Source organism: Paramisgurnus dabryanus, chromosome 15, assembly GCF_030506205.2.
Source record: "Paramisgurnus dabryanus chromosome 15, PD_genome_1.1, whole genome shotgun sequence".
NCBI classification, from domain to species: Eukaryota; Metazoa; Chordata; class Actinopteri; order Cypriniformes; family Cobitidae; genus Paramisgurnus; species Paramisgurnus dabryanus.
The window spans coordinates 15,224,745-15,238,818 of NC_133351.1; the positions used below are offsets into that span (position 1 = coordinate 15,224,745).

A 14,074-nucleotide genomic window follows, 5' to 3' on the forward strand; every position below is an offset into this window, starting at 1 on the left:
GGATCAGAGCGCCATTTGTATTCTCATCCTTCAAATCTCTTTATTTGATTAAAAATTCATTTAAGAACGTATGACTACAGGTGCATGTGGGACATTCAAACGGGAAGCTATGTAGATGGCAGATGTCATTTTCAACATCTAACAATAGACTGAAGAACTGGCAGTTTCACAACGACAGTCACACCCTACTGATCCAAACCACATTATTAAAAAATAAAAAGTGGATTAATACCTTAGGACTATTTCTTTTTCGAACATGTTGATTAAATAGACTGACATTTCTAAAAGTTCCTTTATTTTGATGATTGTAGTATATTATACATTAATAATTTATTTCATTTATATACCAGTATTTTCATTTAAAAGCTTTTTACTAATCTATGACCCCATTTTATAGCGCTGCTATATGAGGTCTTAAACAAACAAACAAATAAAGAGTGGTTGACTACTTTGTGACTTATGAAAATAAATGATTATTACTACGAATAAAGTTCCATAATAATATGCACATTTCAAATATATATATTCATTTTCTGTTTTCAGTGTAGTAACTTTATCATCTAGCAATTTTTACAATTTCAATAACCAATTGAAAACAAACAATCAAGTTACTGGTCAATACGATGGTCATGCTATACTGTCCTCATGTGTTTATGAAGAAGTACTCCGGCAGAAACCACGTGTAGGATGGCAATGAACACGTGACGTTAACAGATCCTCACTCGACAGACAACTTCTGTGAAAAAGAAAAAAAATGGGCTGATCTTGATCAGCGGTACAGGAAATTGTGTCAATCGTCATGGTTACAAAATCAGACTGGAAACAGTATTTCATGCTCATTTGGGGTGTGTAAGAAAAACGTGGTAAATGCTGGACCAGGAGGTGCCATGATCAGATCGCTGGACAAAACAGAAGCAAAATTTGGACATATTACAACACTGGTAAGTGCTTTGTTAATAGCCGTGTTGGTGAATACTTATTTAACTCATTTAGCTTCTAATTGACATACTTAAAAAATATTTTTTAAACAGGTTTTGTTTTAGACAAGCTGTATTATTTTTTATAAATGTATGTATTTTATGATTTTATATAAGAAATAAAAAAAAAGAAATTAAAAGTCACTAAAGAAGTTAAAATATTCATATTATAGTTTGCCGTACTGGTTCAGGGCGTCTGCCACATGGTGATAAAGTTCATTCCACTGACTCATTGAGATGCACGTTGTGATTACAGCTCCAGTGACGCTATGACGAACTAAAGCAAAATATCAAATAAAATAGACATTTGGTAAAAAAAACTATTGTTTCTCTTAAGTGCATAACAAAAGAAAAAGTGGAGTAAAAAAAGTAAAATCGCCATTACACAATCATTATTACCTCACCACTCACAATGGTTTTCTACTCTTATGAGGTTTCCTCCAGTCAAGGTCTTTGTTGACTATTTGTAACGCAAGTATTGTTGTGAACGTGCAGGTTTTGTGTAGGATTGAGAGGAAACACATTTCACCGCCCAGACAGATTGTTGGGCTTGCCTAAACCGCCGGTCTTTGCATTTGTGCTGATGATTGACATTAAACTTCCTTGCCATTCATTCGGGTATTACAGACTTCCTTAGAAAGCTGTAAATATTTGTACATGTTCTTATAACTTTTATAATACATTTACATGTGAGTGAAAGCTGCAAGTTTTGTACTTCCTTAGTGAAACAACATTGCAAACTGATTCTCGCTTTTATAGTAACGTATCTGTTTTCACCCTTCTCAGATTTCATAACCGCTTCAATGGATACAAAAACAGCTACAAATGGCACATTCTACAATAACTCCAACTACTGTACAAACCTATATGATCATCGTACCTGGGCACAGGTTTTCCTACCTGTGGTGTATTCCCTAATTTGTATTGTGGGATTTTTGGGCAATGCCTTGGCTTTGCATGTCATATGGCCTAACATGAAAAAAATCAACTCCACCACGCTCTATTCGGCCAATTTGGTGGTGTCGGACATCTTGTTTTCGCTCGCTCTGCCTCTGCGTGTGGTTTACTACGGCAAGGGGTTTCACTGGCCAATGGGGGAAGGACTATGCAAGGCCACAGCCCTGCTGTTCTACATCAACATGTACTCTGGCGTCAACTTTATGACCTGCCTAAGCGTCGATCGATTCATCGCCGTGGTGTTACCACTGCGCTTCTCTCGGTTTCGAAAAGTTCAAAACGTGCGGTACATATGTGTGGCCGTGTGGATAGTGGTGCTGATGCAGACTCTGCCTTTGTTGTCAATGCCGATGACGAATATGGAGGAGAGCGGTCACGTGACATGTATGGAGTATCCCAACTTTGAGAAGATTGACAACTTGCCCGTCATGCTCATCGGTGCAGTGTTCCTCGGATACGGCATTCCCTTGATCACCATACTGGCATGCTATTCCGCCCTGTGCTATAAGCTCCGCCTGCTGGCCAAATCGAATAAATTGACAGAGAAATCAGGTCGCAGTCGCAAAGTCATCGGCGTGATTTGTGCCGTCATTCTCGTGTTTGTAGTTTGCTACAGTCCGTATCACATTGATCTCCTGCAGTACATGATCAGAAAGTTGCAATACAAACCAGATTGCACAGAGCTACACAAGTTTCAGATCTCCCTTCACATGACTGTGTCCCTGATGAATCTCAACTCATGTCTGGACCCTTTCATCTACTTCTTCGCCTGCAGGGGCTATAAGAAGAAGGTACTCAGATTGCTCAGGAAGCCAGTGAGCATGTCCTTCTCGAGTGTGGTCAGGACCTCACCTGAGGGCTCCTCTAAAGATGTGTTTGCAAATGATAAAATGACCATGAGCAGCAGAATCCAAAGAGAGAGGAGCAGCGTGCTGCTGGATGAGGAAGGGCAGCAATAGAGAACACACATGGACATGTGTAAGACAATCCCAATTCAAAAGCCAATTTTATACCTCTGGATTATTATTATTATTTTATAAAGTTTAAAGATATGTTTTGCTGTTCATAAATTGCTTATATGTTTTGGTATTACGTAGCTAGTTTGATAAATAAAACTTATTCTGATATTTTAGTCTGGCTTCTTTCAATATCAATTTCAATTTTTGGCTGTATGGTTCTATAAAGAACCTTTAACCTAGTTTATCCAAAGAATGTTTATGTTAAACAAAATGTTCTTTGTATTAAAAATGTTTCTTTAGACTGTGAAATGTTAAAAAAGAAATTGTTCTTTTAAGAACCTTTGACTGAATGGTATATGACTCTTAAAACGGTTGTGTTAAAACAACACATTTTGTGTCTACGTTTAATGTGTTGTCCCTTACTAGACACATTTCTGTGTTATTATTGAAGTGGTGTTTTAACACATCTTGTGTTATCCATTTTATTTATTTCAAAATCAACACCTAGGTAAAAAATACCACATAGGGATGGTTTCCCGGACAGGAATTAATTTAAGCCAGGACTAGGCATTAGTTTAATTAGGAAATATAACTAGTAAGAACAAACCTGCCTCACTAAAAACATTACTTGTGTGCATTTTGAGGCAAAACAAAGGGCACTGATGTATTTTAAGATATGTCAGTGCATTAGTTTTCAGTTTAGACAGCTCTTACATTTATTTTAGTTTATACAACAGTTCTTTCTGGTTCTCGAATCTGATTGGCTAAGAGCTATGCGATATTGTGCTGATAACGGCACTGTAACCGCATCACCTTTCGTATCATTCCGCCACCTAGTGAATGGAGGTCCTAAGCAGGCTCATCTCTGAATGGAAAAACACAGACGCGCTGTTTTGAATCACTCTCCGTGTGTCTCATTAGTTTACTTGCTCATAAATCAGTCTGTGAATCCCCAATCGGAAGTAATTATTCTGTCAAAGATCAGCGCTCTTGGATGTTACGTTAAAGTTAATGGGAGAAATGTCTTGTCACATTGTGTGGACGATTAACACTTGGAAAGAGGAATATAAACACTCGTTTTTTTCTGGAGCTATATCTTTTATCAGAACGCGAAAACACCGTGGAACTGCAGGTAAGCACCGCAGCTTTTAAATGTGGACATTGATCATTTACTTTATCGTGACGTGACTATTAAAACATGTTATGAGATATTGCCACTGGTATATTTATAAGCAGCATGCAAAAACATCTCTCTGACACTTATAAAAAACCGTTTTGTATAGTACTGACAATAACAAAGTTTAATAATAATAATCGAGTGCTCGTATCACGTTAAGAATAAATGAGAAAGCAATAGTAACGTTATACAAGTATAGTTTTATTAACTTTTACCTCGCGCCAAAACAATAACAACACAAAAGACACTAAATATGAATAAAAAACAAGTAATAGTTTGATCATGACACCAAATACTGCTGATTTGGTCTCATTTTGACGATCATAAACAAACAAGGCCAACACGAGAGCCAGGGTATCTCTGTCAGAGATGTAGCCCAGAGAGGGCGGTGGTCAGCGGGGCGAGTGAACACAGACGTCCGTTCATGCTTTGGTTCTCATTCGTACCGAATCTCAGTAAGCAAACGTTCAAACAGGCGCTATCTTTACTAATCGACTGCAAATTTAAATATAATACATATACATTCTCGACTGAACTAATCTTAAAACTACACTTTGTGACCAAGAAACGGTAATATAAAGTAACGGCTTTTCCGTCCATTGAGTTATTATGAGATTCAAAGCAGCCGGAAGTTTTACCTGTCATTCTGGCCGCCCTCAAATCCGTGGCGGAAGAAGTAGTTCTCAAACAAAGAGGCTTTTAAAATAAATCCGTTGTTGTTTTCTAGTTTTCGTTTTTCAAACGTGTGCCATCGAACTGTTGTATAAAAGCAATTCGCTCTCGGAGTCGTGTGATATAGCTCTATATCATCACGGCTGTGATTGCCTCCGGCACTCGGCCTACGGCCTCGTGCCTCTGGCCTAATCACAGCCGTGATGATATAGAGCTATATCACACTCCTACTCGAGCGATATTGCTTCATTAAGACTAGTCTAATCACTGTCTGGAAAAGTGCCCCATAATGTGTTATACACAAAAATGTGTAAAAATTAACACATGCTTTAGAGTGAATTTGTAGCACCTTTATTTTTAAAAAGTGTAATAAACGAAGTTGCTTTTGCTGCTTGTCACGCTACGTCATTTCCACATGAAAAATCACACATTTGTATGTTAAAAATGTAATAGTAAACTGAGTAAAATTCCTAGATACTATAGTGTTTCTGAACATTATATTAGACATTAAACTCTACTACAGCATTTACTCTAAAGTTAATTGATTCACTAATTATAATACAGTTAATAGTAGAATACTGTAGTAAAAATAAAAGCTGTAGTAACTATAATATAATTCAGTATAGTACAATTTACAGTATTTTTATGTGGGGGTTTATCTATTTACATCAGTGGTTCACAAAATGATGGCACAAAGTTTTAAGACATTTTATGAAATATGTGACCTGAGTCTTATAATTAAATGATGAGATTAGGAGCATCAAAATGTAATTACAATTATCGATTTTATATTGATTTTAATCTTTGGCATGGCCTTACTCCGTCAATATGGTTGTGTAAGGTTGTATACATTTTAGACTTTAGCTGAGTTTTATCAGACAGGGTCACATGTATGGATTTATCAATAACTTTGTGTAATAAGACTTTATAAAAAACAAGGCAACCAACCAACAGAACCATTGTTAATTTTGTGAGGAACAGTGTTAATTTACTGGTACAGCGCATTCAGTTGTCCCTTCACCTCTTGCAGTACCTCTGTTACTCACTGGGAGGCTACAGCGCACAAGTTATTGTTAAACTTGTGCAATTACAACAAATTACCAAAAGAGGGAGACACAGGATAAAGGTTAGTTACTGTCACAGACAAGTGGGCTTTTATTTTGTAGATTGTACACAAGGCAAGATTGACGTTACATAAGCCATTACACAAGTTTGACATATCACCCTGTAGCCCAAGACTGGTTGCCCACTAAAGCTATGGTTGAGCCTGGTCAGTACCAGGTTGCTGCTGGTAGAGATGTTTTTGAGACCATCAGGGGGTGCTCACCCTGTTTTCTGTGTGGGTCCTAACACCCCAGTATAGTGACGGGGACACTACACTGTAAAAAGCCTTCAGATGAAATGTTAAACTGAGGTCTTGACTCTCTGTGGTTGTTAAAAATCCTAGGATGTTCATTGAAAAAGACCATTTAACTTTGCAATTACCTAATGTATTCAATTCACCCATACATTTATTTCCTTGGTAAATTGCATAAAAATCCAATTTTAATGTTATTCCATTGGCTTTCCTGAGTGTTGTATTTGGTGCATTTCCTGTTAGCTTCCAGTTAGCATGCTAAGCTAGCATTCAGTTAGGACTACACTTAATCAAATTAAACCTTTATAGACTGATATGATTGGTTGTACCATTTCCCCCTTGAACCCAAGTATGTTCAGTTAGCAAAGGATATACAGCGGCAAAATAAAAGTATGTGAACCTTTTGGAATTTCATGGTTTTCTGAATAAATTTGTCATAAAATGTGATCTGATCGTCATCAAAGTCAAGAGTATTGACAAACATAATGTATCTAAAAATAATTACACAAAACATTCTGATATTTTGCAAATTAACTGCATTTATATAGCGCTTTCAACAGACCCATGGCCATCAAAAGCACTTTACAAGTTGCTTCACATTCACTCACTCATTCATACACTGACGGTGGTGTCAACCATGCAAGGCGCAATCCAGCTCATCAGGAGCAGCTGGGGTTAAGTGTCTTGCTCAAGGACACCTCGACATAGGTGGAGCCGGGGATCGAACCACCAACCTTCCGGTTTGTAGACAACCTACACAGAGGTGGAAGTAACGAATTACAACTACTCACGTTACTGTAATTAAGTAGTTTTTTCGTGTACTTGTACTTTTATGAGTACATTTTTAAGTCTGTAATTTCCCTTGTACTTAAGTACAAATTAAGGTCAGTAATGTACTTCGCTACTTTGAAAATCACATTCGTTACTAAGTACTTGTAGAATTTGAATCAAATTAATATTCAAATCTTTGACAGCATTTGGATATCCAATAGAAATAATTGATCGTGGGCGGGCCAATAAAAACCCTTGTATTTGAACCGGAAAAAAGCCCGGTCTCTGGAGAGCTATTCAATCGATCCTCGTGCGTCCTTCACTGTGACGTTGTATTTAGTGTTTTAATGTCAAAGAACTTTGGCTTTATGGACGCTGAATTAATTAAAAATTCAGAAGAAATACCGGATGATGAGTGCCCATGGCCGCACCTGGGAGTTGTTCAAACAGAGGAAGGAAAGGAGACAGCGTGTAAATGTAATGCAAACTTTGTTTGCCATCTGCAGTGATTTCGGCTTACAATACTTCAGCCTCTAATCTCAAAAAGCACATTATGGTAAGAAGACTTATAACCATATTTACTTGATCGTTTTCGTTTTTAATGTTGGGTAGACCTCACGATAATTTGCCTGAAAACATCACTTGAAACATGTAGGTATGTGACAAAATGACGTAATACGCACGAGCGCTTTGTTCCCACGGCTGTGGCTGTGTTCCTAGCAGGTATTCAGCGCCAGACGCGTTGTTGACTTAGGAAATCTGTCATATCTTTGCTTTGTGAATACCTCTAAAGCCCATATACTAGTGACATAAATTACTTCCTCACGTTGATTCTCACGTTCGAATTTCCAAGATTGCTGTTGTAAGAAGAAAGTTATAAGCGAAGCAAAATTTCTCTCGTGTTTGGCATTGAAATCCTCTATGAAGGCGAGTATTTTTTTGTTTCAAACCAAATTCTTTTGATAGAATATACATTTAACTTGAATTAGGTGAAGTTTGGGATTGATAGTAACATTCGCATGTGCTTTTTTAAGATCCGCAAGTGACGTTGTTGTCAAAAGCAGAATCGCCCATTCAATCATTTTGGCTTCCAAAAATTCTCCGTTTTCATTAATCCGTGCATTATTTTTTAAAGTAATCATACAGAACGAAGGATTAGAATCTCTAGATTACATTATTGGCATAATTTTGTCAAACATATAAATAAATACATGCATGCAACATGCATGCATTTATTGAATTATTATTAATGATAAATAACATAATCATCAATTAATGTATTAATAATATCTGACCATTTAAATTGCTCGCCAGCATTATTATTCAATTAAGAAATATTAAAGAAACAATGAAATGTTTCTTTAATATATAAAAATACAGCTTTTATTTGAGAGGGCTTTGATTTCATATGGAAAGATATGCGTGGATTGATGCTCTCGGTTTCATTAATTAGTGGTTAATCAAAAATAATAACATTTATATATATATCTTTTAAAAAGATGTCATCTTAATCTTGGGCTTTTAATTACATACAATTTGGTGTTTGAATTATGCAAATAGACCAAGAAATGAGAAAGTTATGATATTTTAAAGTGTTTGGTCAAGCGGAAGTTTTTCATAGTTTTATAGTTTTAATTGGGTACAAAAATGCCCCCTAATTTTCGAGTTAAAAAATTCCATATCTTTCTTAATAATTATCCGATTTTAATAATTTAAAAACCATTTTAAAGTTCTTTTTATTATCTATCATATGGTTATAATTATATATGTATTTATATTTTTTGTCACATACCTAAAACATGAGCTTCAGTTACCTAGGTGACGAGCACGTAGACCGTAAAAAAAGATTTAACATTGTAAAATGGCGCTCAAAGTTAAATTTCATGTCATTGTCAACATTGTATTATTCATATTGAATCAGTGTTTTAAGCTTATAATAATAAACAGTCTAAATTAGTCTGTTGCCGCGTCCCACTGGCGTAGCAGTGTAACTGCACTGACAGCCTGTCTAAATTACACATATGTCAGTGCTAAATCATAAATGCTGATAACTTTTGAAATATTGTAGTGTACTTTTGGAAAGCTTTCTTGTCCAATAATATTTTTAACTCTTTTCCCCGCCATTGACGAGTTATCTTGTCAATTAAGAAAAAAAACATTTGCATAAAACGTGTTTCTGAAGAATTTATGTTAATGTGCAATACCGCGATTGTCCACTAGATAGCGGACTTACCCAATTTATGGATAAACTGAAGCCAACACGTTATTTACTAATTTTATGTTTGATATTCGTTCTGAATCTGATCTCTAACTAAATTCCTTCACAAAAATGCAATTGTTTCAGCTTTTTGCTAAAAAAAATGTGTATTTGTAAAGAATAACACCAATATTTAAGAGTTTATAAGCAGGGAAAAAATAGGATGGAACGGTTTTTCACTTTTTTTATTGTTTGTTTGAAAGTAGAGGGTCTGTTCTTTCATTTGATATATATATTTTTAGAAAAAATTTTTCCTGGAAGGCATTTTGTAAAACTTTTGTGAAAATCATAAAAAATGCTGGCGGGCAACTTTTCGAAAAATGGCTGGCGGGGAATGAGTTAATGTAAAAAAATCTGTTTTTAAATAAAATAACCCAACAAACTTATTTATATTGTATCATAATTCATTAATAATAATAACATTAGACCATTTTTATAACTTGATAAAAATTATATGAAGAAACAATATGAAATAATATAGCTGCTGTTAAAATCATTTAACATTCTTTAAACAGACAAAATTCCTCTACTATGTGTTTATTCGTATAAAACACAATTTGCCTGTTTTTAATCCATTCATATCTCTGATTTCATTCAATGGATTTAATATTTATTCAATAAATATCACCGGCTAAAAAGTAATTTGTACTTGAGTAGTTTTTAAGAGGGGTACTTTGTACTTTTACTTAAGTACATTTTTAACACCAGTACTTTTACTTGTAATTGAGTATTTTTTTAGCAACTACTTGTACTTGTACTTGAGTAAAAATTTTCAGTACTCTTTCCACCTCTGAACCTACATGAACTGCCGTCTTTCATGTCTTTATTATGCACACTGATTCAACATTCAAAATGGCAGTGGAAAAAGTAACCACTGCAATAACCTCAACCAGGCGCTTCCTGTAGCTGTGGATCAGACCTCAACATCACTAAGAAGTAGTATTAGCCCATTCCTTCTGGCAGAACTCTGTTATATTCTTTGAACGTCTCATGTGTATGGCCCTCTTCAAGTCAATCCATAGACTCTAAGAAAGGATGTGTTCATTTTAACACATTGCTTTTTTATTTAACACAATATGTGTCATATTGTCTTGAACAAGATGTGTTAAAACAAACCAAATGGTGATGCTCCAAAAATAACAGAGACGTGTTAAGGACAACACATTAGATGTGCAAAAAAAAAACCTCCAAAAAGCGGATATTGTTTTTCTGAAGCCATTCTGTTGTGGACTTGCTCCGGTGTTTTGTCCTATTGCATCACCCACCTTCTACACAGTTTCAGCGTACGTACAGACATTCTCACATTATCCTGAAGAATTGTCTGGTAGACTTGGGAATTCATCTTCCTCTCAATGATTGCAAGCTGGCCAGGCCCAAATTACAATGTTTCCTCCACCATAAATTACAGTTGGGATGAAGTTTTCATGATGATATGTTGTGCCCCTTCTTTGCCAGATACTGTATGTGTGTTTTTTCCAAATAGTTCAAGTTTTATCAGTCCATAAAACATTTAGCAAATACCGCTGTGAAGTGTCAATGTGCTCATTTGCAAACTTCAGGCATGCAGCAATGTTCTTTTCAGTAAGCGGTGTCCTGCCGTGAATACCTGCTTGTTCGTTGTTTTATGTATTGTAGACTCATAAACAGAGATGTAAGCAAGTTTCAATTATGCCTTCAAATCCTTGGCTGTCATACAGGGGTTGTTTCTTTACCTCATTGATGAGTCTTCATTGTGCTCTTGATGTCATTTTGAGTGGGTGCCCACTTTTTGGTAAAGTAGCAACAGTCCCAAAGCGTCGTAATTTGTAGATTGTTTGCCTAACTCTAGACTGATGAATTTCTTACGTCTTTGAAATAACTATGTAAAGCAAAAATTCTTGATTGTAGCTCATCTGAAAGCTCTTTGTGGCAAGGCATGGCTCACATAAGCATGTTCTTCAGAGCAAACTCCAAAAGATTGAAGGTTTTTTTATCAGTCAAAACTGTAGTCCACACCTCCAAACGTATTATCTTAACGAGACTCCAGGTGTGCTTAAACTTCAATTACCTTTTTTTAGCTCATAAACTCAAGGGTTTACACAATGAGACATCACATCTAGAACATATAAGGGTAAATTTAATTTAATGCAGATAAACTTTTTGATGTATATTTTATGTTATCTGTATGGATTTAAGTAATTGCTGTATTTATATGATCTTGTACACGCCTTATAACATGACAAATATTTTTGAACAATCGCAGATACACCCCGAGCTCTTAGAGAGTAAATATTTTTCTACAGCATCCTCTTTCAACTTTACATTTATAGAATATAAATTCTGGGGGATTTTGAAGAGCAAATACCAGCTCAGATCTATGATCCATCATCTCCCTCATATACTCCATATAAGTCTATGAAAACAAATGATTAAGTCACTATGAAGGAATTTACAGAACTTTAAAATTACATTGAGTTTGTAATATGGAGTATGTCATATAAAAAACCGGTAGCACTTTATTTTACAGTAAGTGTACTTACCTTGTACATATATGGTTAATAAGTTGTACCTACCAACAAATGTGTGGTACTTACTTTTAGGTATCTACATGGTAATTAATTGGTATCATTACTGTACTTACCAGTGGTACATACTTGGTAGTTATTATGTAACTCTAGATAAGTACTGGGTAATAACAGAGACATACTTATAGTGTATGTATACTGTAACTAAGGAGAAACATTACTGTACTTACAAATAAATGTACAATATAAGTATTTAGTATTTACAGGCAAGTTAGGGTAAATAACAGGTATATAGTGTACATATATGATAACTAATATCAAACACTACTGTACTTACAAATTGTATAGTTCACATGTGCAGTGAACTATGACATTGTGGTCAATGAAGGAGTAACAGTGGTTTTAAAATTGTTCAAGCTGTATAAAATAAAATTTATATTAACATAAGTTTTTGTTTTACTTAAACTTAACAAATTAAGTTAAATAATTTAAACAAGTTATGTAAACTATTTAAAAAATTAAAAAGTAGGTTCAATTGACTTGCTTTACCAATTTGATTAAACTTGCGTGCAGCATTGTAGCACTTTTTTACAGTGCAATTTTTATGTGTAAGCTACTTCAGTTTTTTTTCTTGTGTTATATTTTTTAGTTCCTCCATCTAACAGACTACCTTGTTTTTAATACATGGCAGTCCACTTATTTAGCCACACTTTTAACAGTAGTAAACTATAACTTACATCTTTTTAATGGTTTACCAAACGTGAGGTTACTTGCTAAATGTTTATAGTTTAAATGTTTAATGCTAAAAGCTAAATGTTTAATACTTTCATCACATTCCTTAACAAAAATTCAAATATTGCAGAACTGTGCAAAGGCAGTCTATCTGAAACCCACAGTATTTACACTACTGTATTTTTACAACTAGAATTTATTAACATTTCACTTCTTTTTTTTTTAGAGGAACCGAAATTAACTCTGTTCACTCACAGACCAAGGATACATTCCTCTTTTTACAGAGTATAAGTTCATTTTCTTAATTTTCACAACACTCTTTACCCTAATCAAAAATTCCCAGGTTTCAGCTGTTGAGAACGATGTTTGTGTGTCAGTAATCCCCTTATAGGTTAGTTGTAACTTCCTGATGTGGGTGGATGTTGAAGAGGGGAAATGTCATAGATCTTTTGAAAAGGTACAGTAAATGAATCAGTATAGAGTAGGTGTAACATTGGCCCACTCGTTGAGGTAGAGTAAATATTCACATTCACAATGGAGCGACGCATACAACTGTAATGATGGAGAATATGAATGTACAAAGGTCTCTATTCATATCTGAACCCATAGTAATGTGTACTTTGTGTCAGGGTCTTGATCACCCCGTCAGGGTTTATTTTGTGATAACAACTGACTGGATGCACTGTACAATTTTTTGTATTACAGAGTGAAACACAGGTAAATAATTGGACACAAAATATTTTTTGATAATAGTTTTTTATATGTTGGCATGAGAAAAGAGACAGCGGAGTGATACTGTACATTAAACATACACTCCCCTAAAGGATTATTACTGTAGGAACGCCATACTAATACTGTGTTGGACCCCCTTTCAACTTCAGAACTGCCTTAATTCTACCTGGCATTGATTCAACAAGGTGCTGAAAGCATTCTTTAGAAATGTTGGCCCATATTGATAGGATAGCATCTTGCAGTTGATGGAGATTTGTGGGATGCACATCCAGGGCACAAAGCTCCCGTTCCACCACATCCCAAAGATGCTCAATTGGGTTGAGATCTGGTGACTGTGGGGGCCATTTTAGTACAGTTTACTCATTGTCATGTTCAAGAAACCAATTTGAAATGATTCGAGCTTTGTGACATGGTGCATTATCCTGCTGAAGTAGCCATCAGAGGATAGGTACATGGTGGTGATAAAGGGATGGACATGGTCAGAAACAATGCTCAGGTAGGCCGTGGCATTTAAACGATACCCAATTGGCACTAAGGGGCCTAAAGTGTGCCAAGAAAACATCACCCAAACCATTCCACCACTAGCCTGCACAGTGGTAACAAGGCATGATGGATCCATGTTCTCATTCTGTTTACGCCAAATTCTGACTCTACCATTTGAATGTCTCAACAGAAATCAAGACTCATCAGACCAGGCAACATTTTCCAGTCTTCAACTGTCCAATTCTGCTGAGCTCGTGCAAATTGTAGCCTCTTTTTCCTATTTGTAGTGGAGATGAATGGTACCCGGTGGGGTCTTCTGCTTTTGTAGCTCAAGGTTGTGCGTGTTGTGGCTTCACAAATACTTTGCTGCATACTTCGGTTGTAACAAATGGTTATTTCAGTCAAAGTTGCTCTTCTATCAGCTTGAATCAGTCGGCCCATTCTCCTCTGACCTCTTGCATCAACAAGGCATTTTCACCCACAGGACTGCCGCATA

The 14,074-nt window shown here is 35.6% G+C and overlaps 1 protein-coding gene across 1 annotated transcript; it reads left to right on the top strand.

Moving 5' to 3' along the window:
• The first annotated feature begins 784 nt into the window (after positions 1 to 784).
• Positions 785 to 3,061, top strand: gpr183a (G protein-coupled receptor 183a). Its single transcript, XM_065251770.1, has 2 exons — positions 785 to 941; positions 1,764 to 3,061. The coding sequence occupies exon 2, from the start codon at positions 1,781 to 1,783 to the stop codon at positions 2,891 to 2,893; it is 1,113 nt and encodes a 370-aa protein (XP_065107842.1). The 5' UTR covers positions 785 to 941; positions 1,764 to 1,780; the 3' UTR covers positions 2,894 to 3,061.
• Positions 3,062 to 14,074: the final 11,013 nt, after the last annotated feature.

Bases quoted from the DNA above. Each gene is read 5' to 3' on its own strand.
- gpr183a (XM_065251770.1), top strand. From the start codon at position 1,781: ATGGATACAAAAACAGCTACAAATGGCACATTCTACAATAACTCCAAC.